Here is a 27,332-nt window from a genome sequence, read left to right as displayed (position 1 = left end):
CTGTTAGCGAGCTTGTTATTTTTAATTGGTCTCCTCCCCACGTTTATTAGGATTTATCCAGAAACAAAACAAGCAGCTTAAAATAATAATAACAATAATAACAATAATAACAACAACAACAACAACAACAACAACAACAACAACAACAACAATAATAATAATATATTAAGAAGGTATCTGGTTGATACCTAGGATGCTGGCAGCAACCTATATCAACCATTAGCACCAGTCAATGGTATTTGTGATGCATTTTTGAATGTTCAGTTGACTGAGTTTCATGTTTAATTAATAATAATAATAATAATAATAATAATAATAATAATAATAATAATACAGTAATAAGCATCAGTTAATGCCTAGGAGAGTAATAGAGGCGAGGGCATTTCATGTTGTCACCATTGATCTGAGACATATATGCAATGTACAGGGAATTTGTTCCTGCAGGATTCTCCTTACAGTTTTCTGGATGGGTTTAATCAAACAGACCTTAAATGTCAAGTACCTGCTAAAAAATCTTAAATTTCTAATTTCAGATACTGTTAATCAAATGAGAACCGGAACAAACTTAGATTAGCTTCTTTTTTAAATGATCAGCTTGCTGTAGCGTAGGGGACAGCCCCCACTTGGGTGGTCTCCGAAGCAGAAGGCAGTTTTATTATTCCAAATTCACATGTGCCTACTCCCACACTTTTAAAAAACTTAGACAGCAAACCTCTTAAGCTTGGAAAATGAGGACTGGAAAAAAAGATATTGTTTTCATAATCTATAAAAAGTTTAATGCTTTAAGGATACTTTAAAATTGCATTTTTGCTGTTAGTAGGGTATTAAGTTTAATTATCAAGATGTATTGTGCATGCTTGGTTTGATTGATAAAAAATGTTCAGTAACAACTTTTTCATGTTCTCATGAAATGTATCAAGCTTGTTCTAGATACTAAAATTTCTGCTGCCTGAATGGCTTAACACTGCTGTCCCTGGCAGGCATTAATGGTACATAATTTAAATTTAGCCATAAAGGAAGAGAAATGGTTTGGCTTCTATCCAGTATTGACCATTCACTAGTTGAGACATAAGAGAGAGTGAGCCCAAAGTTTACAGTTGTAAGATGTGTGTCATTATGGCTATCAAGTTGTAACTCGAAAAACAACAGTGTGCCTATTCCAGTCTCCCTGTATATCCCTGCTTTATTTTCAGTTATGTTGGCTGATGTAAAAACAAGTACTATTTGGCAGAGAACCCAGTATTTTGATCTAAGGCCTGAAGAAATTGTAAATCTCAGCAATGGATTGGATACCAGGGATGAATATTGTGATTACAAAGGAGAAGCAGTAAACTGCCACATTGCATATTCTGCATTAAAGGGGAAGCTAATTCTTAGAAATAATGTAGGTTTCCTAAAAGTATAAAAGGGCTGTGTTTTTGTGTTCCAAATACAATAAACACCCATGTTTGCTTTTTAAGGAAAACAAAACAAAACAATCTTTCAAATGCCTTCTAACTCCAGAATTTGCTGCTGTAGTATTTGTGGTTAGTTACTCAATCTCCCCTTTTTGTAGGGGAATTACTGTGTAGATCAGAGGTCCTCAAACTTGGCAGCTTTGAGACTTGTGGACTTCAACTCCCAGAATTCTCCAACCTCTGTTGTAGATATTAAAACATTATTGACATGCTTGTAGCATGTGAAAACTAGTAGCATCACTGTTCTGATATAGAATGTGAATTCCAGTCAATTATATTTTTTATCCATTGTGATGATATCTGTTATTTTATTATCATGGATGTGAGTGTGGATTTCTTAGAAACGCACTGTTTTTAGATATGACTGGATTTTTATAGTGTTAATTGTAAATTACTTGAATTTCTGAAAATTTCAAGTAGTTAAACCATAGTAGCTACTGTATCATTTATATTTAGAAATATCTCTGCTTCCCTGTGGATCCCTGATGGTCTTATTGTTGGAGACCCGAGGTGAATTTACACATCAGCTATTATTCTTGTGATGGTATTTCTTTAGATATTTCTGATATTGTTTCTTCACCTTTTCGTTGGATTTTCACATTCTCACATTTTCACATTCTCGAGAAAACATCAGGATGTGGAAAGGGCTGACTCTGTACTTCTGGTACACACATAAAAAGATCTGTACCTCTCAATTCCTCTCTAGGACTTTATACTGACACATCTACTTTTCTATGTAAAGTAATTCTCAGTTTTAGTTTGTGCACAACACAGGTGCATAGCTTATTTATACAATGGTATTGTGAGAGTATGCCTTAGGCATACACATTTATTCATTCACACCCTTTCTTGTGAATCAGGGTCTATCGGCAGCTCAGTACCGCACCCCATCCATACCCTGTGTAACTTGAACACCAGGATTGTGTGGGAACCGGCCCTAAGACCTCTTCAGATTAAAACTCTAGTTTCCTTCAGACTAGTTGTTCAGGCTGTAATCCCACATCCAGCAAAATGTGTGGTAATAGCCTCCAGTTTTATTCTTGCACTCGATTATAAACTGGAGACATCTGCCGAAGCAAATTGAGCAATAGCTTTTCAGACACTCGTGTGATATGACTTGTTTTAATAAGAAGGGACTGTGTGTGAATATGCCTTAAGGTGAGCTCTTGGTCAGAAGACAGCAACCCAGAAAGCCCATTTAATTTCTTCCCCAATTGTTAGGTTTCCATCCATTGCCAAGGTGAAGTGTACACCCTTGCTTGAAGCAGAGGCAATAAGGGAGTAGATAGCTGAGGGGGAAGCTACAACGAACAACAGAAGTTTCTCAAAGAAACCTGTCCAACATAAAATTGACCTGAATTGAACTATAGTCCAAATAAAATTTGGAATTCTACTGATCTGATGGTGTTAAAACTATTCAATTCTTCCTTTTCCTATAAATGGGTATCTTAGTCTTTAAAATGGGTAACTAAACCTTCACATTTTATGTGAGAGGCAATGATACTCATCCCCAAATTTTTATTGAGATTTTAATCTAGAGAGCTAGATTAAAAAATATATAATTTTGCTTAAAATTTGAAACATGCAAAACATGAAGCTGGCGTGATTTAGGGATCTAAAACTGGAAACATTAAACAAAGTTTAGTAATATTGATATTCAATCCCAGTGTTTGGATATTACGTTATCATTGCTTAGAATTCTGACTAATTATCATTAGTAATCTTGATAGTCCATGTAAGATTAAGTTATATATTCTAATTCACTCCTCTTTTGATGGCCATGTGTCATCATCAGCCATTCAGTCATGTCCGGCCCTCGGCCACTCTATGGATCAGCACTCTCCATGCTCCTCTGTCTCGCACTGCCTCCTTCAGATCTGACATGGTCATCCTGGTGTCATCCTTTATAGTGTCCAGCCAGAGGGTACTAGGGCAGCCCCTTCTTCTTTTTTCCACTGATCACTCCCAGCATGATTGACTTTTCGAGTGAGACGGTTCTCATGACATGACCAAAGTGTGGTAGTCTCTGTTTGGCGATTTTGGCTTTAACTGATATTTTTGGTGAGGTTCGGTCTAGGACTTCTTTGTTATTTTTGCAGTCCATGGGATGTGTAATAGTCATCTCCAGCACCACAGTTCAAAGGCTTCTGGAAAAAAGAGGACAAAACATTTCTGGAAAATCATCATTTGTTTGACCAGGTGTCTGATTAACCATTTTCTGAAGGAGAATGCTGTCTTAAATGGTCTTGGGTTTATGTACCCTGATTCTTACTCAGCATAAATGGTGATGTGGCACCTTGCTGAATCTCTGTAAGCCATGGAGCCTCTGTCCATTGGAACAAATTTCTTGGTGCAAAGCTAGATGTGTTTATTCACACCTGAAAACTTTCTGAAATGTTTTAATTCTGCAGTTAATATACAAAGAAAAAGGGTGATAGTGACAAGGCATTTTCCTGTCAGTTGTGCTTTTTTCCAATAGCAGTTAAGATCCCTTGGTGTGGTTTTCCTCTTTGCACGTATCCTTTCTTATCTCCTAGATGGGGTAGTGTATTATTATAGGTGCTACCTTTGGCTCTGTCTATCTTCTCTTATTGTGTGCTTAATTTTTCTTAAGTTCTCTAATTTCTCCACAGCTTTCCCAAACTCGGGACTTTGCACTTGGTTGGTCTTTGGCTCCTGTCCCCTCAAACAACATGACTGTTTCTGATTCAGTTATTATAAAACAGATTACCTGTCCATCCTGAGAGCATCAACCTGAGACATGGTTGCTGTAGGCCCAAAGTGACACTGACTTCATCCGAATCTATTCACTGTTGTATTAATTGCTTCTCATTTCACTTAATTCAGGACAACTTGCATGTATAAAATGAAGTTAGTAATGTTCACTTATCTTGCTTCACCCTTCTTGAAGCGATTCTGCTAAAATAACTGTTCCATATCTCTTGTTTTCCTTACACGTCTACTCACTGTCCCCATCAGGGTAATGCAAGAATGTATTAATCACTTCCTTTTGAGCCACTCATTGCCTGCTTTCTTAACTGATGGCTAGAAGAGAGACCAGCTTGTAGCATTCATGTTTACCTTGGATATAAGTGGCAATTTGGGATTACTGAGCTTTTGTGAATGTTATGCATGTACATGGTGCATTTAGAATTCACTTCCTAAGAAACATCTTCAGTGTTTTAAAACTGGTTGGTCCAGTGCACAAGAACTTCACATATACAGTTTTTCCTTTACTAAGAAAATATATTTCAAATTAGATGTATTATTCTGAGCGCAGGTTTATCGTTTCCTGAATAAGCTGTCAAACATACTTGGGGTTTTTTAAAAAAGGTTTGTGATTAATTCAGTAGCCAGCTGGATCATAAATACCCAGTTTAATTAGGTAAATATTGCATTGTAAATTATATTCTGGAATTGGCATTTCTCTTGCTGTTAATTGCCAAATTATTTGATCGATTGATACAAATCTGGAAGTTCACCTACATATTGCTTTGCAAAGAAAAGTAGTTATTAATTTTCCTCTGCAACTAAAGTTCTTTAATTTCTTTATAATGCCGAAAACCAATTTGCTTATAATAAGAGAAAATACTGTTTTTTGAATTGCTTAATCAACATCAATCCATAAATAATGTCAATCTGCCACACTTTGGATAGTACTGTTCCTTCTCATGAAGACATTTAAACATTTCCATTTTTAAGAATAGTACTTGAAAACTTACTAGTCTTTGTATTTCTTTAACAAAGAGCTATATTGTTCTGACAATACAATTTAGTTGTATAATTTTCTCTGTCAGATTCTGTCACTGACTTTATCTCCCTTTCTATGTTGCAATAGCTGCAGTTTTTTTTTTTGTTCAGCCCAATATGAATTTAATTGTAAGCTTTAAACCTCTTCCTCAGGCATAATATATATAATATATTCCATATTTCATTATATCTTGGACTTGAATGTTGGCTTTAATACCATAGGATATGGACTCTAGCTGTATTTTATTTCTTCCATATCATATTCCACTAAACTTCAAACAAATTTCTTTTTTAAAAAATGTTTTGTTCATCCTATATTGTGAACCACCCAGAGTTGTGTTTTAAGATAGGTTGTCATACAAATCTTTTAAATGAATGAATGAACCAACGAATGAATGTTGATTTCAAGCTCCATAATCCTTTAGCCAATATCAATTTGGAGAAAGCACCCATATCATGTTTACTTTTACATGAAGCTTTCCTTCAGAAAAACAAAACGAATAGTGAAACTTGCAGAGGAAAGAGAAAAGAAAGAAATTGCTGTGATAATTTTTGATACTGATAGAAAAAGAGAAATGTATTAAAAAGATCTATAAGGCAGCATTATAGGATTGTGCAATAAAATTATTCTTGTGGTAGAAGAAATTTGAATGAGTAATTAATTTGATTTGTTATTGTCCCAATCTCGGTATCTGCCAATAATAAAGCCAAAGACCAATAAAGAACAAATGATTGAATAGAAGAGTTAGCAAGAGAGAGCAATATGGGTTTCTTTCAATTAAGTCAAAATGTGTGTCTTTTAGCTGGGATTAATGCTTAAATTTTTACATGTTTCTCTTAATCTTTAATAGAAGTGTATCTTGAAGCCTTGACTTACAACTTTATGGTGTGTGTATAAATTATGTAGTATCCATAATTCTGTATGTGTCACAATATATTATAGCAAGAAAAAGCTCAGCTGTATCCAATATGTATAAATCTTTACTTTGCTAAAATCTCAGAGCACTTATAAAATTTATTAGACTTTATGGAATACTGAAACTTATCAAAGTTCCTACATGCCTCGTTCCCAAATTGGCTATATAATTTGATATTGTAGTATTAGGCTTCAATCCTAAACTCTCACTTTCTTAATCTTTTCTTTTTACAATATACTGAGAGCAGAAATGGTATCTTGTCTTTTAAAATATGACTGGTTAATATATTCCACGCATATATTAACGCCTATTTTTTCCTAAATATTTTTTTGCGTACTATTTTAAAATTTTGAGATTTTTTTAATGCTTTGTTATATTGTTTACAAACAGCCTTGTAATTTAGAACTGCCAGTTATAAGACTTTCTTTCTATTAATCATTTGAATCCAGCTAGGCTTTGCTGCAAGCACTTTTAAAAGAACATCTGTTCACTTAGGGCAGGGGTGTGAAACTCAAGGCCCGCGGGCTGAATCTGACCTGCGGGGTGCTTAGATCTGGCCCGCAGGGCCGCCCTGGAAACAGCAAAGAACCAGCCTGCAGTAATACTTCTGCCAGGGAAAATGGACTCCGAGCTCTGTTTTCGCTGGCATAGAGCTGTAGGATGTTGAGCTGGCCCACCCTGTGGGCCATGCCCACTCAGCCCCTGAGGTCAAACACAACCTGGATGTGGCCCTTAATGAAATCGAGTTTGACTTAGATTTTGAAAACTGTATTTCAAAAACTGATATCTAAAATAGTTGCTGTCTATGTTGTATTTATTTATTGATAATAAAAATGCAATTATACAGTGGCTCTTCTAGCTTTTAAAATACCTATCATCCCAGTATGGGATAATCTGGACATACTGGTTTGACTATGTAAATATTTAGCTTTGCACATTTGCATAGTTATGCATCTTCTCCTTTCCTTTTATTTGTTTATACTTGTTACAATACTAACCCAAGGAGTCCAACTTAAAGTATCCATCTGTAATGCAACCCCAAAAAATGATGTTCTGATATATTTGGTAAACAAATTTAGTTTATATTTTCAAATTCTGTAATATAGATGAGAGTAATCAGATGTTTTGAGACCTTTGATGTAAAACTAAACTGAATTTGAGGTATTTATCAGGAATATAAAAATTGCTTCAACTATGATATTTAATGTTCAAGTTCCACAAAAGATGATAAAAAGTTTACATTAATTTAGTGACTACTATTTATGGTACTGCATACGCACAGAAGAAATGCTTAAAGATAATTTTTGTATTCCACACAACTATCAGTCTGGAAAAAAATATATGACCGAATCAGGTGTGGGTTCCACTTACCTTTACTACCGGTTCGCAACAGTTGTGATGGTTGTGATTAAAATCAATATATTGGGTTTACACAGCATGCTTATTAATAATAAACATACTGTGTCATCACAATATAGTAAACTGATTTTAATCTAGAATGCTGACATTTGATTTTTCTATTCTGATATAAGATATAAAATATATCAAAGAGCAGGTAGTGAATTAATTTATCAAATGTAGAGAATGTATTGGTGGTGTACGTGTATAATTGTCCCCCAATAAATACAGTTCAAAAAAGCTTGGCATAAAAGTCAAAGTAAACCAAAATAATAAAAAAATATGATTGAATAAGTTGTTTGGTACCATGCAAGGAGAAGGTAGAATTGTGTGTGGTATCACTGAAATATTGCTTAGCCATTAAAGTGAAAGAATATAGGTCCACAATAAGTCAGAATTATTTATAATATACTGTAGTTTAACAAGCTATACCAAGGTGGCTATTGTTTTTTTTTTTGTCACTAAGCTCCTATAGCAAACTTTTGAGAAGCAGTTGAGTGAATTTTAATTGTGTAAGTTACTCAGAACCATATGCAAGTCAGATGGGGGGGAGGGGGCTGTATAAATCCAATAAATTGAATGTGTCATCAAGTACTTTTTGACTCCTAGTGCACATAGTGCATAAAATTGAATTGAATTGAAGGGTAGAAATTAAAAATAGCACAAGATAATAAGCAAAGCATGCGTTGCTACCTGTGTTTCCCTGAAAATAAGACCCTGTCTTATATTTTTTTGAACCCTGAAATAAGTGCTTGGCCTGATTGCCATGCGCTCAAAAGCCCGATTGGGCTTATTATCAAGGGATGTCTTATTTTGGGGGAAACAGGGTATGTAGTCTGACACTTACTGAGTTAATGATAATAGGTTTAATCTAAAGTAGTCATATCATACCAAACCTTGTGATGCAGCCCAAATAAGATTGTAAATATTAGTGTGATTGATTTGGCCAGAAGCCTAAATAAAATGTTTTACATTGGCTCAATTTAAATCCTTTGCAGCCTTCACTTGCCTCCCATGGCATAAATGAAGCTGATTTAAGAAATCCTTTTCTGGATTTCAACTCGCTTCCTCAACTTCACTCACATTGATGACCTGATGTTTTGTCTGGACCGTAGTTAATCCCACATCTTTCTTTCCTTCCCATACTAGCAAAATATGTGCCAATTGCTCTCCCTTCTGCAGGCACATAATTGGAGACCTGGTGGGGAAGGAAAAAAGCATTAACAGTTTTGCTCTTCTGTCTGTCCTCTTGGTCTTCAAGGGGAAACAACAAAATTCTTGCTGATTTCAGTTTTCTATCCTTCTGCTGAACCTGTTAAAAACAAGCAAAAAATAGCCAGCATTTCACCGTTCCACTATTAAATCTGGAACAAAATATAAAAACAAAATAAAGCCCATTCTTTCATGGCAGGCAGCCAAGCAGCCCAAGACAAAAGGTCATTGAAGTCACAGAGTAGGGATTATTGGAATTGCCTGCCAGAACACACACCAGCCACCTGGAGTGGAGTTGTGTAAGACAAAATGAGGTGCATCAAGAGACTGGCTTGTTTCATTAGTAGAGGAAAAGAAACCACTATTTTTGATGCAGAGTAAGAATCCACAGTTGGGGGACACTTTTTGAGATTCTTTGCGATGGGCTAAGGATGAAACCATCCATTCCTGCCTTAGCAAAATGGCAAGTATCCAGTGGTGAAATCCAAATTTTTTTACTACTGGTTCTGTGGGCGTGGCTTGGTGGGCGTGGTGTGGCTTGGTGGGCGTGGCAAGGGAAGGATATTGCAAAATCCCCATTCCCTCCCCACTCCTGGGGGAAGGATATTGTAAAACCTCCATTCCCACCCCACTCTGAGGCCAACTAGAAGTGGTATTTGCCGGTTCTTTGAACTACTCAAAATTTCTGCTACCAGTTCTCCGAACTGCTCAAAATTTCCACTACCGGTTCTTCAGAACCTGTCAGAACCTGCTGGATTTCACTGGTGCAAGTATCTTATCTTCACACTAGAGATGTGGATCAGCCCTGGAAGTTATTCTTAGGTTGACATTAAATTAGGTCTACAGGCAGGTAGTTCAGTTTTAAATACTTTGGCCATGATTATAAACAATGGCTTCTGACTGTGTTGTTTACAAAGCTTACTCAGGTTGTATGTTGCATTACAAGACTTATAAAATGGAGTTAGTAATTGGTATGTCTGGATTGATGGAATCATTTGAATATAGTCTACAAATTGGTGATTCGGCCATACCCTTTCCCATATTTGCAAAAACATTGACCTAGTCTTCTTGTTTTTCTGTTACAGATTTCAGGGACGAACACAGATCTCTTGAATTTCATTGACGGATGGTAAACCATAATTTTGATGAGCAAGTCATACGTTGTTCAGCTGCTAAGCATTATATGCACATCCACAGAACTAAGTCTGTCTCTCCACGGAGAGAGATTATAAAATGCATGTTATGAATTGTGTCTCCTTGGTCAATGATAAAGAAAATGGAGCAATTTCAGCCGAAGCTGGATTAATGATTGGTGACACCAATGAACAAGAAGAGGGACCTCCCCCACCCCCACCTCTTCCTCCACCATGCTTTTCCATAGAAGCTGGATTGTTGCCTTCATCAGCGGGAGTACCGCCGCCGCCACCCCCTCCTCCTCCCAATCTAAGCAGATCTTCAGTATCACAGCTATTGAATGGACATGGCCACCTGAGCAAGAAGAAGCGGATACGTAGTTTCTTTTGGAAAACAATCCCCGAAGAACAAGTCCGTGGTAAAAACAATATCTGGACTATTGGTGCTAAGCAGAACTATCAGATTGACACAAAAACAATTGAGGAATTCTTTGGTCAGCAAGAAGAACCTGCACCTTTAGAATCTAGAAGCAGATCTTTAAGAAGGTCATTTAAAGATTCCAAACAAGAGGTAAGCATGAACATGGAAAGAAGCATTTAATTTTGAATTTTTATTAAAGGCAGTCTATTTGCTAAGATATGAGTGTGTAATACTTGTCTGCCATGCCTTCTAGAGCTGCTGGGCTTCCATTCAGTGGTGAAATCCACATTTTTTTACTACCGGTTCTGTGGGCGTGGCTTGGTGGGCATGGTGTGGCTTGGTGGGCGTGGCAGGGGAAGGATTCTGCAAAATCTCCATTCCCATCCCACTCCAGGGGAAGGATACTGCAAAATCCCCATTCTCACCCCACCCTGGGGCCAGCCAGAGGTGGTATTTGCCGGTTCTCTGAACTGCTCAAAATTTCCACTACCAGTTCTCCAGAAACTGTCAGAACCTGCTGAATTTCACCCCTGCTTTCATTCTCATCATCTTTCAGCTAACCATGATTCTTGCTCATCAGCAATGATTGGGGTTGTTGTACAACAGAGCTAGAGGGCACACATTTGTGCAAGCCTGGTTTAATTAATTGTGCATCTTACTTGTAATATAATCTCATTCTGATGGAGAACAAAATGGACTTTATCTAAATGTAATGTATGTCAAATAACAGCAATAATCACACATAAAGTTTATGGCAATGAAGTAAAAGTATCTGATTTGTAACTTTCTATTATCTTCTGTGACCTCTTGAAAACATAGAGATAGAAGATTTTGTAGAGCATACAAGTAACCAAATTTCTCTTTAATGTTTTTGAACTAAAGTGACTTTTTTATGTAAGAAAATGTTGCATTTTTTCAAGTTATCAGACGTCATTAATGTATAACTAATGCAAAATGTATTGTCATCACAAATTTTAAAGTGGTAATCAGTTTGCACACCCATGCTGTAGCTGGGCATTTGGGGGAAAAACATGCCTTTCATGTACTAGAATTATACTCCCTATAATCTTTTTAGGACTATATTTAAAGTTTTCTGCTGAACAAAGTATTTACAAACTTGAAGGTATCTTCCTGCTAAAAAGACAAGTTTCTAGTCCTCGTGAGTGCAGAGAGATTGCTTTATGGCTGCATATTGTAATTATTAGAGTTTTGTCCTTGAACTGCCTGTTGCTACATCTCAGAAACACAGAGTGATGTTATCAATGTGAACTTTTCAGCTTGTAGGCTTGGACTGAGATGCCAGAAAACAAATTCTTCAACAATATTTCCAAGTTAGGATGTGAGGGGAAAGGGCCTGAGCTGTTTCTGCATTGTTTCTGTTTTCTAGTTTCCTTTATTAGAAGGCTGTCTAGCAAAGATTCTGTAGCTTTAAATTCCAGCCTGGCCCAAATACAAACTAACAACACAATGCCATCTCTCCTTTTGAGCTCTCTCTTGGAAATAGTAGATATTGTTTTGTTGTTGCTTTGTCCAGCAAGCATAGAACCAAAATAAATTCCAAACCAGAGGTGGAATTCAGCAGGTTCTGACCAGTTCTGGAGAACTGGTAGCAGAAATTTTGAGTAGTTTACCGGAAAACTGGTAAATACCACCTCTGACTGGCCCCGCCCCCATCTATTCTGTGCCTCCCAAGTCCCAGCTGATCAGGATGAAATAGGGATTTTTCAGTAACCTTACCCTGGAGTGGGGAGGGAATGGAGATTTTACAGTAACCTTTCCCTGCCACGCCCACTAAGCCACACCCACCAAGCCATGCCACACCCACCAAGCCACGCCCACAGAACCGGTAGTAAAAAAAATTTGAATCCCACCATTGTCTCAAACACTAGGATATGCAAGTCAAGTATAATTTTAAAATAAAAACTTTGCTAGATTTTCATTCTTTCTTGTTATTTTAATTGTAGTTAAGAAAAAGACCACGTTGTCTTGCTCACTAGAAACTGCCCTTCCCTTTTTTTCACGTAAAATAGAATAAGAATATGGCAACTGAGTCTTGTTGATAGCCTTGCCTATAAAATTATCCTGTCTATAGTCTCTGCCTTTTTATTTCTTGCCTCTTCGTAGTGAAACTTGGCTTTTTAAAATGCAATACAGAGCCTCGGTGGCGCAGCAGACTAAAGTGCTGTTAAGTAGCACCAGCTGCCTGCAATTACTGCAAGTTCAAATCTCACCAGGCTCACCAAGGCTCAAGGTTGACTCAGTCTTCCATCCTTTCGAGGTAGGTAAAATGAAGACTGGGATTGTGGGGGCAATAAGCTGACTTTGTATAAAAAGAACACCGCTTGGGGGAAGCCCTACTAAGCAGGTATATACAAAAGTATGAAGGCTATTGCTTAACACATTGTAAGACGCCCTGAGTCTCTGGAGAAGGGCGGCATATAAATCGAACCAATAAATAAATACAATAAATACAGTGCTTATGCACTAAGTGTTAGATCTGGCTTATCTTTTTATAGAGATACTGCTTTAATATGGATTTGAGTTTATTTTTAAATATTTTTCATTTTTCTCTCCTCATAAATCAGACTGTGCTCTTGCTTTTTTTATGTGAAAATGACAATCCTAACTGATTGGATTCCTTTGAGCTCAATGACTTTGCTTTTCTGACTAAACACAATGAGGTTCTAATATTATGGAGGAAAGTGGATATATCTAAAACATTAAAATCCATTTAATCACTTTCACCAAATAGATATAAACTTGAGATAAACATGTACATTTAAAAGACAAACACCCCAAAAAATCATTTTGGAAAGAGGGGAGAAGGAAATCCCAATCTATTATACTTATCAAATGTGTTATCATAGATTTTTACCATAAATATTCATGGGAGCTAAAAAAGATTTTAAAAAGCTAATATGTTTACACTGTACCTTTTAAAGCTTTCACTTTTTTCTATTTCAGCACAATAGTAACGCTTATATTTACCCCTGCTAATGTTTTCTCAGGATTTGCATCTTCAGGAAACTGTTATCATGTGGTTTGGGAGAAGCATCCAAGATTGTGTGCAAGCATAATTTTAAAAAATTATGTGGGTTCTTAGAAAAGGCATGTTTAAGCACATAAGAATAAATGAGAAGAGAGCTGCTAATCCTAGAAGTAATTTTTTTTAAAAAAATGAAAGTAGTGATTGCTCTTATGTAGCAATTAATTATTAAATGACAAAGGAATCGATATAGTTTAAGCTCATACTTTGGTTAAGACTGAAAGAGACATCAAAAAATTAATGTATAAGTGTACTGACATTGACATGTGTACAAACTTTCAACCACTATTAAGAGACAGATATCTAAGAGCTTTTAATTGAGTTTAGCAAATACCATCAAAGTACTTTATTGTGGATTAAGTCATATAATATGTCACATAATATGTCAGTTGACTGTGTTGTCTAGGAAATTATAGGCATTGACATTCAATGTCTCGGGAAAACATCAGATAGGAAAGCTGTATTCATATTATGTGGACTGATTCATTGTATTGATATTTCAATTGTAATGTAAGAACTAAGATATAAAAATTATTGCATAATTGGCTGACAGTGCAACACATTAAGAATGAACCTTGGCTTACAATAATTCTATCTAAAGTAATGTCCTAATAATAGTTTACTGATTTAGCATTTCTCTGGTTGGAAATTATTGTGGTTTGTAAGCCATGGTTTATACCAGAGGTCTTTAAACTTGGCAGCTTTAAGACTTGTGGACTTCAATTTCCACCTATGCTGACTGGAGAATTCTGGGAGTTGAAGTCCACAAGTATTAAAGCTGCCAAGTTTGAAGACCTCTGCTTTATAGCACTTAGATTTATATTCTGCTTCACAGTGCTTTACAGGCCTCTCTAAGCGGTTTACAAAATCAGCATATTGCCCCCAACAGTCTGGGTCCTCATTTTACCAACCTCAGAAGGATGGAAGGCTGAGTCAACCTTGAGCCGGTCAGGATCAAACACTTGGCAGTAAACTGAATTAGCCTGCAATATTGCATTCTAACCACTGCGCCACCATGGCTTCTATAACTAGTAATTCAGGCTGTTTCCGAAATGTCGAACCTTTACAATAGAAGTTAGATGTATATTTCAATAGGCCTTTCTAGAAATATTTATATTGTACCTTAGCACTCTTGAGAAAAGTGGCTGCCACAGAATTCTGCTGGGCTTGGTCAGTCACAATCTTCCTTTCTTATTCCTGTTCCTTAGAAAATGTTCTTATAAGAGAATAAATTATAAGCTCTAGTGATACCTTAAATTCCTATCTGAGAGTATTCTCGTAGGGAAAGCTAGAGCATTATAAAGGATGAACCAACCTCTCAAAAGGAAGAAATAAACAAAAAAATGTATATGATTTATATAAGCTATACTAAGAAGGAAAGTTTTTAAAATAGCGCCCTTATCCGTTGTTTATCCATTGAACTATGCTCAGTGATTAGTGAAGGTATGGTCCAGATTAAGGCTCCAAGATTTTAATGAATAGATTACAATATAATATTATATTTGTGCAGAAGAAGAAAACTTACTGTAATGAAGGTGTAATTAGTGTAACTATGAACTCTCACACTATTCTGTTAAAAGTCCGTACTGCACATGAGAAAGACTGGTTGACCATTTTTATGGAGGAAGGCTCTTTCAGATGTTACTACCTGGGGAAATGCATGTTTATATTCTGGAACTAAAGATCTGTTTTACAATTTTATGAAACACAGTTCTTAGGTGGCTCACGACAATGATAAAAAACAGAAATACTAAAATCAAAAATATGGTCTCTAATCCATCAAGCAATGCAATTCTCAGACTCCAGCTGCAACCTATAAGGTGAAAACACATGAAATGAAAAACAAGTCCTTTATGGGTTTCAAGAAGGTTGAAAGGGTGGGGGCTTATCATATTCCAGGAGGGGAAATGTTCCATATGACCAGAGCTCCTGCAGAAAGGTGCACTTCATAAGTCCCACTAGATGACAGTATTTAAGGGAAGGGACCCTACCTGACCTAGCATGGAGTGGGAGAGACGGTCCTACAAGTAAGGTCTTGAAGATAATTAGCAGCTTAAAAAGGCCTTAAAGAAGACAATTAGCACCTTTAATTACCTGGTGAAAAAACTGGAAAGTCAACGTAGTTTATGTAACAGTGGTGTGATATTGGCAAACTGAGATGAGCCCAAAACACTGTACGCCACCACATTCTGGACCAGTTATAACTTCCAGATGGTTTTCAAGAGTAGCCCCATGAAGAACACATTGCAGTAATCCAACAGGATGTCCATAAGATGTATTTGAACAAGCCCTTTGCCATATCTGTGACCTGATCCTCCAGGAGCCACAACTGTTGCAGGATCACCATTTTGTGTACCTGCTGTGTCTGGATAGTTCTCTCCTATCGATACTCAAAGAAAACACATCACCATTCCCAGGAGAGCCAAAACCCAAAGCCACTCTGTCTTGCTTGGGTTGAGTTAGAGCTGGTTTGTCCACATCCAGACCTTCAAAGCCTCCAGGCACTGGGTCAGTACTGAAATAGCATCACCTGCTCAGCCATGGGTGGAGTAACATAACTGGGTATCATCAGCATGCTGATGATACTGCACTGCACTCCTTGCCATTAAATGATCTCACCCAGTGGTTTCATGTACATGTATAGTGGTGAAAGACCTGAATCCCACGGCACTCCACACTGCAAGGGCCTACGACTAGATCTCTCTCCTACCCTTCCAACACATGCAACCAGCTGCAGAGGAAAGAGGACAACCACTGCAAAACAGTGCCTCCTAGTCCCTGAAACTAGTCTAGGATGACGCTATGGTCAATTGTATCAAAAGCTGCCAACAGACCCAGAAAGTCCAGGCTGGTTGCACCACTTCTGTTTTGAGCCCTCCAGAGTCATCCACAGCTGTGACCAATGCAGTCTCTATATTATACTGCTCTCTCCATATTTCAACCCAACCTGACCCCAGCTGGAAAAAAAATTAAAATAATACCGTTCATTCAAGACTCTGTGCAGAAGAGCCAATCACCTCTCAACAACCTTTCCTTGAGACTGGATGAAAGTAATGCAACACTGTTGTGTTCAAGGTTTTTTGAGAAGGGGGCACTCTACTGTCTTGTTCAAGGCAAGCAGCACCTCATCTTCCTGCAAAGAAGCATTAACTGCTGCCTGTACCAACCACATAACAATTCCCATTAGGCCTCATGCAATTGGGGAGCCAGGGGTGCCGAATACAGTGGCCAAGCTCACGGCTAGAACAACCCGGTTCATTTCCTTAAGATCAACTGGCTCAAATTCTTCCCAGATAACTGGTGTCAGATGGTTATCAGAATGTAAGGTGATAGGAAGAAGCACATGAAACATGGCTCTTCGTAAATAAAAAAAAAATGGTGAATCAAAAGAGAAGACAAGTCCAACTTTTTTTAAAAGCGGGAGAAGTGAAATCGGGACAGGTAAATTCTGAGTTTGGCTTTAAAAATACACGAAACGTGTAGTGGAAAACATAACTTGAATTTTCAGACACTGCATTTTCTCTGCCAGAATTTTTTTTTTAAAAAAAGGTTTGATGGATTTGTTTGCAGATTAAGTAAAATTAAATTTTGCTTCATATTTAATAGAATTGACTGAAATGAACCAATTTTATCTTGGTTCATTGTGTATGGTTTATTTAGAAGATAAGAGATGCTTTAAAAACTGTTTCTGGATTTAAAATCATAGTTGTCAAGGATGCTAAACAGGATTTCAGAATGATAAATTCTGGCATCTGTCTAAAAGGACAGATTATAATTGCTATATACTTTGTAAAATAGTTTTACAGGTTTTAATGTATGTCTTTGCTTGTCTCATTCTTTTCTCTGCTCTTTAAGTTGGGTGTTTAATGGTTCCCAACTTTCGCTTTTTAATACTGGCAGTATTGCAGACAGAATATTTGATGATAGACTTTTTGTGGATAAGCAAAATAGTTACAAGTCCCTATTAGTGCAAGTGTGGTAAATATAATGACTCCTTTTCTTCTTCTCTTCACATAAGCCTGTTGCCACTTTTCCATGATCAGATTATAGATGCATGTTGTTTGCTAAAGAGAAGATGTGCACACCTAAGTGTCAGAGAGACAATGAAAAAAGAGAGAGATTGTATGGTTATTTCCTTGCATGCATAAACATTATTATAACTTTAAAATTGGCACTTAGTACTGATTATTCCTACTTTTTAAATATTGGGCTCTGGTATTTTAATGAAATATTTTAATAGCTACTGCTAGACAAGAGTTGGGGAATGAACTGAGGGGACAAACTTGTCTGGAGGGTGCATCCCTATGATGGGGATAGAGACATCTCTGGGAGATTCTCCTATGAATGTGAATGTTTTAGGTTGCTTTCCTACCCAAATATAGGTAGGCTTCGACTTACAACTATTCATTTAATGTTCAGAGATTGCCTTGAAAAAAAATGATCTGCAATCTGTTGTTGAAGTTATGACCATTGCACCAATTCCTTGGTCATGTGATCTCAATTTGAGTGCTTGCCAACCAACTTGCATTTATAACAGCTACAGCATCTTGCAGTCGCATAACCACAATTTGCAACTTTCCCAGCTAGTTTCTGAAAAGGAAAGTCAGTTGGGGAAGCCAGATTCATTTAATGACATGTGATTTGCCTTAATGACTGCAGCAGCTGTGAAATCCAAATTTTTTTACTACCTGTTCTGTGGGCGTGGCTTGGTGGGCATGGTGTGGCTTGGTGGGTGTGGCAGGGGAAGGATACTGCAAAATCTCCATTCCTACCCCACTCGAGGGCCAGCCAGAGGTGGTATTTGCAGGTTCTCTGAACTGCTCAAAATTTCCGCTACCGGTTCTCCAGAACCCTTCAGAACTTGCTGGATTTCACCCTTGGACTGCAGTAAAAAATGGTTGTAAAATTTGATGCTGGTCATATAGTGAGTCACTTAATGATTGTATCACTTAGTGACCAACATTCTGCTCCTAATTGTGATTATATGTGGAGGGCTACTTGTATGTATACATCACATCCTCACAAACTCACATAAATATTGCAACTAGGTTTTCATTGCAGTGCAAGGGAGGATTTTCAAGAATGGATTAGTTCAAATTGCTGGTGGGGGAGTTAGCTTCCTCATCCCCTAGTAGCAGCTGTCCTTAAAAAAAAAAGGTCCCCATATACATTCTGGCTGAGTCTTGTAGGGAAGCTATATATTAAAACCTTAAAGAGTTCTTCTGTCTATTCAGCCTTTTGAATGTAGATAAGGCTTACTTTCATCTTAGGGTGAACTTTTCATCAGGAAGCAAAGGGTCAGGGCCTGGCTAAAGGGAGCAGAAGGAGGGGAGGGAGGGAGCCCTTGGAGAAAAGGGAAAAGCCTGCAAAAATTCTGGCAGATAAAGCATTGGTGCTATAAAGTTCATAAATGAAGGTTCTTCTCTGTCTCATTTGCTCATTATTATACAGAAGGCTATAGGCTAGACACATAGCAGAGTTAGTGTTAGACAAAGATCACAGGCATGATCTGAGGCCAGTCAAATCTTGTGTCACTACTGAGCTAAAGGCTGCTGCTGGGGAAGCAGAAAACATGAAAGGATAAAAAAGACAATTTATGCTTAATCTCTAGGGTAGCTCCTGCTTTTATTTCAAAATCAAACCAAAGATTGGTTGCTTTTGAGGTTTTGCTCAGAATGGAGCAGCAGACAGAGGGCTCAATGTATTTATCTTAATATTATCTTAATATTTACCTACGAAATATTAGAAAATTCTCATTGGAGGATTTTGGCTACTTTATTGTATTTAAATGTATCAGTACTAAAGCCATGTTAAAGTTTGCAAACATGGCTTACTTCCTGGTAACTTCATGGGTATGTCCATGTAGTGGTGGTGTGTTTTTTGTTTTGTTTTTTTGGCAGCAATACAAAAGTGGTTTGCATTGTTTTTGGGATGTGGTTTGGCTTCCAGACTATTATCTTGCTATTTCCTGGTAATAATCTCCCATTCAAATATTATCGGTAACTAGAGTTTAGCTTTTTGAGATCAGCTAGGGATAGCTACATGCTGCCATCTTAGTGGACACTAAAACATAAGATGTTAAGACAGATTCAGTTCCTGGTGACTAGATGAACTTAGCTGTGCTTGCACTCAGTATGCTTTAACTAACGGTAATAGAAGTGGTTGGCACAGTCGTTCCTAGAATGTTTTTTTAAATTTCTAACTACTGTTTTGGGGTTCTCTGAAGATCTCATCAAGTATTTACCAGGTCCAGCTCTGTTTAACTCTAAGCACAGGTTAGGCTTGTTCTGTCAATTGCTGAGATGCTAAAGAATTAAGCAAACACAAGAACAATAGACACCATGAATAATGCTCTGATCAGCATCAGGATTCAGTTATATTCTTGCCAAAACACTGGGTTGGCCAATGTATAAGTACTCTTATGACTTAGTTGGCTGGGTTGTGACTTGATAATTCTCTGGGAAAAACAGATTTTAAATAATTTGTGGGAGAAGCATAAGTCTCTTTTATTTAACTTACTGCAAAGCATTATAAGATTTAATTGCACTTTGTAGAATTAGATGGGCTCTCGACTCAATATTTTAAGATAATGCTTGTGAAAAATACAAGGCACAGTTAACGTGGTACAGTTAACATAACACAGAAAACCAGCATATCGGTCTGATCGCTTGTGTAAAGTCTTAGGAATATGTGCTAGAACTATCTTCAGTACGGTTAGTGTCATTTCAGCAATTTCTATCTTACATAACGTATAGCATGAGATTGTAGGTATTAAGTGAAATGAACTATTTATTAGCATAACTGTAAAATGTCATGTGCTTTCAGGGTATAAACAAACTATAATGTCAATCAATGGAAAAACAAATAGACTTTCCTGATAATGAAAATGTTCCTTCCAAGTACCTGGTGATCCTGCATTAGGAAGATCTTTGATTGCCACATAACATTATAGAAGCATTATAATTCCATCCATTTATGAATTTGTTTATTCTTGATATAGTGATGTTAATCACCATTATAAAGATGTAATGGGATTTAAAGAGATCCTTTATTATAGTATTTCAAGACAAATGTTTATTGGGTGGAAAAGGAGGAAGAAAAAAAAGGAAGAAATTAATTTGGCATTTTCTTGGTTAAAAGCACTAATGTATTTTATTCACAAAAGTTACATAGCACACAATGACTTTCCAAGATGTTTTATAATAAGTCAAATCTGTTAGGCAGCCTATGTAATTTGTGGCTCTTGGACTGCCTATAGCTTTTACCATAACAACAACTAGGTTTCAGTCGTAATTATTCAGATTTATGGGCTGAAGGATCTCAGTTTTCTCTTCTTCTTCTTCTAGAAGAAAGAAATGGGTTGGAAACAGAACAAAAGATTAACTGGTTGATTGATTATTTAAGGCGTGTCAGATTTTTCAGTTTTCAATTTTCAAACATTAGGGGTACTCAAAAGTTGTGACATGCCTTGGGGATTATAAAGATATTTTGGTTACTTTAATATAATTTAGACGTGCTTGATAAGTAACTACATAAATATCATAACTTTTTAACATTTTGTTTGTTTCAACTACAAAGATAGTTTTTCTCCATGAGCCATGGTGGCGCAGTGGTTAGAATGCAATATTGCAGGCTAACTCTGCCCATGCCAGGAGTTTGATACTGACCGGCTCAAGCTAGAGTGAGTGAGCCTTTTATCATTCTGAGGTCAGTAAAATGGGGGCTCAGATTGTTGGGGGCAATATGCTAAATCTGTAAATCACATAGAGAGTGTTGTAAAGCATCATGAAGCAGTATATAAGTGCTATTGCTATGATCTGTCCCTAACCTGGTCTTTTAGATCTTCTAACAGTGCACTCATCACTACTGTAATAGAGTTAGTCCACCTTCTTGCTGGTTATCCTCTTGTTTCCTTCCACCTTTCCCAACATTAAAGCCTTTCGAAAGACAGAAAGAAGGAAGGAGGAGAAAGCAGGCCAGAAGGAGAAGGGGAAATATTTATCAAAGAATAGTAGCTCTCCCAGTTACATGTGACATTTACTGTAGCCAATCCTTTCTTCTACCATATATAGCCGTGATGGTGAACCTATGGCACATGTGCCGGAAGTGGCACGCAGAGCCATCTCTCCAGGCATGTGACCCGTCACCTGTTGCTCTTCTGGGTTCCAGCCAGCTAGTCTTCACGCACGTGGGAGCGCCGGAAACTGGAAGAGCAGCCACTCAGTGCGCCTGCGCCTGCCAGGAAGATTATCTTGCGGTTTCCAGGGTGTGCATGCACACAGGCCAGTTGGTCTTCATATGTGCATGCATGCCAGAAACCGGAAGACCAGGTGGCCAGTGCACATGTGCGCGCAGGAAACCAGAAAATCATATTCATGCACCAGGCGGCTGCTCTTCCGGTTTCCGGCACACACACGCTCCCATTTCGGCACTCGGTGCTGAAAAGGTCCACCAACACTGATATATAGCCTACACTTGCTATGTAACCTACAGCATATTTCTCTGGATGAATTGCAATTCTAGACAGGAGAAGGACTTTTAATTAAAAATAACATAATGTAGGAACTAGGTGAGCCTCAGGGGCTGAGGGTGGGGGTGTCATAATGATACAATAGCATCCATCTATTTTCCTCATTATACAGCCAGGGCAGATAATGAAATACTGGCACAATATTATTGTATATCCTTGTACGAATAAGCAGCCTAACTTATTTTCACCAACTGAAATTTCAGAATTGTTGTCATTATAGTGATTTGAGAGTTAACAGGTACAATTCTGTCCATATTTCTTTCTCAGCAGAACTGTATTATTATTTGGAAGTATATTTACCTTTTCTTAAGATATTTAGAATTATTTTTGCTATGCAGAATAATTTTATTCTATCTATAATGACTTAAAATAACAATTGCTCTCTCTGAAATGATACCTTTTGTTGCTTTTTGCAGATTAATATTTTAGATGCCAAAAGAAGTATGAATATTGGGATTTTTCTCAAACAGTTTAAAAAGTAAGTTATTCTCCTGTTATTGTAATTATTACATTGATGATAACATAATATCAAGAAAAAAGATATATTCAGCCACAAATAGCGTAATTACAAACTTAATTTAGCTTGAAAAGGTATTCAAGCTGTTAATAACCTTACCTTATATTTGGGTTAAACTTACATTTTCCTTTTAAGCAATAGTTTTGAAATTTTAGGCAATATATAATACTACAGTATTATAGGTAATTTTAGTTAAAGTAAGTAGTTAAACTTTTAAATTATAACTTATTTTTCGTAAAGTTTGCATTTTTGATAATATGATAATGTCATGAAAGTAAGGACAATATTATAGAATAGGAATAGGAATAGAGTAGAGTAGAGTAGAGTAGAGTAGAGTAGAGTAGAGTAGAGTAGAGTAGAATAGAATAGAATAGAATAGAATAGAATAGAATAGAATAGAATAGAATAGAATAGAATAGAATAGAATTCTTTATTGGCCAAGTGTGATTGGACACACAAGGAATTTGTCTTTGGTGTATATGCTCTCAGTGTACATAAGGAGAATAAAATACATTCATCAAGAATAAAAAGATACAACACTTAGTGATAGACAATATCACTAATTAATATTTTGATATTAATGACTTTTTACGAACAGTTGTGTTTATTTCAGATAAACTTGCTCAGAGGCAGCTGTACATTTAACTATTGAAAATTGTTTTGGAACATCACATGATCTTTTTTTAAAAAAAAGATTCTTCTTTCCTCAACAGTGTATCCAGATGTGCTGGGTTTCTTCCCATAATTCCTAACCAGCATTAGATATACTGGCTGAGAATTCTAAAAACTGAAAAATTGAAGCCCTATGAATAATGTTGATAAAGGCTGTTTTAAAACATAGAAATTGCATGTTCCTAAACTGAAATGTATTTTTATTCTATTGTCTCGTTAAGATCACTTGACTCTATCATTGAAGATCTTCACACTGGAAGAGACTTCTATAGCTCTGAGACCTTACGTGAGCTTCTTAAATTATTGCCAGAAGCTGAGGAGGTAAGAATAGGATTATCTGCTTTTGAAAACCATTTGGAAACTTCAATTGGATCAGAATGCAACAGCATAGGCAGGGATAGGCATGTCTCAGTATGCCTGTGTGGATACTTCTGCTTTATAAGCTGCACTGATTGCCGGAGCAGTTCACTATAAATCATGACATGGCATTTGCTTAGGTCAGGGGTCTGCAACCTTAAGCACTCAAAGAGCCATTTGGACCCGTTTCCCACAGAAAAGAAAACACCGGGAGCCACAAAACCTGGGTGGGCGTGGCCAACTCGATGTCACTCACTTCCACCAGTCACATGTCTCCCCCCTGGCCACACCTATTCAGCCGGTCATTATGGCAGAGAACCAGTTGTTAAAAAACACCTGGAACCACAAAACCCTTTTGACATCTCTCTCTCTCTCCCCTCCCTCCCCCAACTCTCTCTGTATCTCTCTATGTCTCTCTCTCTGTGTATCCCTCTGTCTCTGCCCTGGCCGCTTCTCCACCCCCTGCCATCACCCTTACGTTCTCAGGCCAGGCGAGGAGTGACTGGGATGGGAGGGTGAGGGGTGGGGCCAGCCAGTGGTGGGATCACCCGACTAGGGTGCCACAGCAGAAGGCCCAAAGAGCCGCATGTGGCTCCGGAGCAGCAGGTTATTGACCCCTGGGTTAGGTTATTTTTGGTACCACCCATCTCTGGTACATGCTGGCAGAGTTGGTATCAACAGAGTCAGGATCCACAAAACTTCTCTGTACTGTCCCAGCACCTGCCCTTTGGATTGTGGTTCTACTTGAGATTTATGTGGCTTCCAGTTTATATTCCCAGTTTATATTCCCAGTTTATATACGGTTAGACTTTGAAAGACCTAGTTGTTCTCAAAACATCTTTACTGAATGTGTTTTTGTTTTTATTGTTTATTATACTATGAGTTGCCTACAGTTGGTTTGGAATTAGGTAGCACCTAAATGGCATGAAATAAATAGCAATATAAACCCACAGTTGTATTTCTGGAGAAAGAAGAAAAACGTAAACTCTTAAAATTATAGCATAGAACTAAAAAGAAAATGCACTAGCCATGATATGTTTGTCTTATATAACTAGTTTCACACTTAGTTTTGAAAAGACAGTATGTATGTGTTGAAGTACACATTAAGTAATCTTGCTTAGGCAGTTAGCTTAGGTGACAAAATAAAATGCAGCCAAAAAAACTCCATCTACGAAGAACAAGGATCATTTTAGACCAAGAAAGCCTATTTAAAGTACAGAAACAGAAAGACTATTCTGAGCAGAAAAAAAACATTTTAAAAACAGTTCGTAGACTTATCAAGAAATGAGCTCTTTAAAAAAAAAAAAAAGGCATAGCAGAGTTATAAATACAGTACAAACCAGTGGTGGAATTCAAATTTTTTTACTACAGGTTCTGTGGGCGTGACTTGGTGGGCATGGTGTGGCTTGGTGGGCGTGGCAGGGGAAGGATACTGCAAAATCTCCATTCCCACCACACTCTGGGGCCAGCCAGAGGTGGTATTTGCTGGTTTTCCGAACTACTCAAAATTTCTGCTACCGGTTCTCCAGAACCTGTCAGAACCTGCTGAATAGAACCCCTGGTACAAACCATAATAAGGGACAACCAACAGTCTTCAAGACCATGAACAGTAGCTACAAAACAGAAATGAATGGAATCTTTGAGATGTTGGTTATCACCTTTAAAGCGCTCCATGGCATAGGGCCTAGCTATCTTCGAGACCGCCTGCTGCTACCAACGACCTCCCATCGACCCGTGCGCTCCCACAGAGAGGGCCTCCTCGGGGTGCCATCAGCCAGACAATGTAGGCTGGTGACCCCCAGGGGGAGAGCCTTCTCTGTGGGGGCACCTACCCTCTGGAATCAGCTCCCCCCAGAGATAAGGAGAATCCAAGACCTCAGTGCCTTCCGTCGCGCCCTTAAAACCCATTTATTTAAACAAGCCGGGCTGGCTTAAGATGAAATTTTTAACTGTTTTTAAATGTTTTAAACGTTTTTAATTGGTAAATGAGTTTTAATTCGGCCAAATTTATATATCTTTTAATTGTTTTTAATATTTGTTCTGCATGTTTTTTTTTTTAATCTGGCTGTACACCGCCCTGAGTCCTTAGGGAGAAGGGCGGTATAGAAATCCAATATAAAATAAATAAAATAAAAATAAAATGTAGAAAAACATCTGAAAAAGCAGTATAATAGCCTTTCTTGTAAATGGGGTGAGGAGGAAGGGGTAGAACTGGAAATATTGCTAAGATAGTATGCTTCGAGGAATGAAGAGATATAAGTTTCCCCATTGTATCATGGCAGTGAAGATTCTCAGTTTCCCCGTGACAGTTTCATTAGAATGCTGTCTCTCTCTCTCTCTCTTTTTCTTCTTACTTTTTATGAAGAAAGAAAAGTTGAAACTGCCATATTTAATTTGAGATATAATAGGAAGGAACACTCAGAAAGAAATATCAGCCAAAATGTTGTAAAAATAAAAACAAAAGATGTATCTGAAAAAAGTATAAAATACTTAAATAGATGCATATATAACATATAATTTCTATATAATACCTCAAAATTATATAACATTTTGGACTTTTGGAATGGTATTTTAAAAGTTGAACTCCCATAAATGTGAAGGGTGCTAGATTGGATAAAAAAAATTGCTTAAGAAGTTGGATTGCTAAAACTCTTTTACCATCAACTGAGACTAAAATCAGTATGCAGGGGTGAAATGCTATCAGTTCGGACCGGTTCATGTGAACCGGTAGTAAAAAATACTACCAGTTCAGATGAACTGGTATTTTCGACAATCAGCTGTGCCGCGTGATTTATAGCAATAGCAATAAGATTTATATATCGCTTCATAGTGCTTTTACAGCCCTCTCTAAGCGGTTTACAGAGTCAGCATATTGCCCTCAACAATCGGGGTCCTCATTTTACCCACCTCGGAAGGATGGAAGGCTGAGTTAACTTTGAGCCAGTAAGATTTGAACTGCTGAACTGCAGCTAGCAGTCAGCTGAAGTAGCCTGCAGTACTGCACTCTAACCACTGCGCCACTGCTTTCTAGCGAATCTAAATCATGCGGCACAGCTGTTCCCCCCCCCTCGCTGTTCTACTTACCTTAGAAAACCTCCTTTTTCAGCGCTGCACGGTAGCATCTGTAGTGCGCATGCATGTGCAGTGTGCATTTGGCACACACTGCGCATGTGCGCAAAGTGTGTTTGGCATGTGCACAGCATGCATTTGGTGCGCACTGCACATGCGTGCACGCAGCAAACCAGTAGCAGACTTTGGAGCATTTCCCCATTGCCAGTATGTGAAGCAGAAGAGAACGCCAATGTGCAAAGAGAAAACTTCAATTTAGCAAGACTGCAAGTGAATATGTATGGTGTCATGAATGTTTTTCTTTTAACTTAAAATGAACATGCTTGAACTTGAACACATCGTTGCAGACACATTAGAAGTATGAAAGTATCCATCTCGAAATCTCCCTTCAACAACACTTTGTTTTGATACAAATATATATATTTTTAAGTTAAAAATTGAGCAAAGTAAAAACTGGCATGTTAATAATCAAGCTAAGGCTGCTGTTAAGACTCCATATAGGACAAGGCAATTTTTTAAAATCTCAAGCCCCCCCCCCCCCCAAAAAATTCTTATGTTAACATTTAACTGTATGGTTTTTCTACTCGGTGTCACACTTTTGGAGAAAGCAAGTTTTGTGTAAGGCACCTCACACTTTGCCATAAATCTAAACCACCAGTCTCAAATTTTGCCAGCATTGACTCATAAGACACAGTAAATTATTGTACTAAAAAGAAAGTCTCATATTGACTCAGTATTCTACGGAGAATAGGAATGTCTTTTAAAATATAGCATAAAGTCAGATATTTAAAAATTTCCTTCTTCCCATTTTAGGCTCAGGGTGGCGGCAAGGTCTTGACTGCCCTTTAAAGCA

At 37.5% G+C, this 27,332-nt stretch overlaps 1 protein-coding gene across 2 annotated transcripts in view; it reads left to right on the top strand.

Moving 5' to 3' along the window:
* The window catches only part of FHDC1 (FH2 domain containing 1), a 54,192-nt gene that overhangs the window by 2,754 nt on the left and 24,106 nt on the right, over positions 1 to 27,332 (top strand). For both annotated transcript variants that reach the window (XM_034401442.3, XM_034401443.2), the window contains exons 2-4: positions 9,820 to 10,438; positions 22,281 to 22,342; positions 23,275 to 23,374. In XM_034401442.3, the coding sequence (XP_034257333.2) occupies positions 9,968 to 10,438; positions 22,281 to 22,342; positions 23,275 to 23,374 (633 nt within the window). In that variant the 5' untranslated portion in view covers positions 9,820 to 9,967. The remainder of the gene's footprint in view (positions 1 to 9,819; positions 10,439 to 22,280; positions 22,343 to 23,274; positions 23,375 to 27,332) is intronic.

The sequence above is a fragment of the Pantherophis guttatus genome, chromosome 8, assembly GCF_059756535.1.
Source record: "Pantherophis guttatus breed Tessera chromosome 8, ASM5975653v1, whole genome shotgun sequence".
Taxonomy (NCBI): domain Eukaryota; kingdom Metazoa; phylum Chordata; class Lepidosauria; order Squamata; family Colubridae; genus Pantherophis; species Pantherophis guttatus.
The sequence above is the reverse complement of the archived record's forward strand: the minus strand, read 5'-3'. Positions and strand labels throughout refer to the sequence as shown.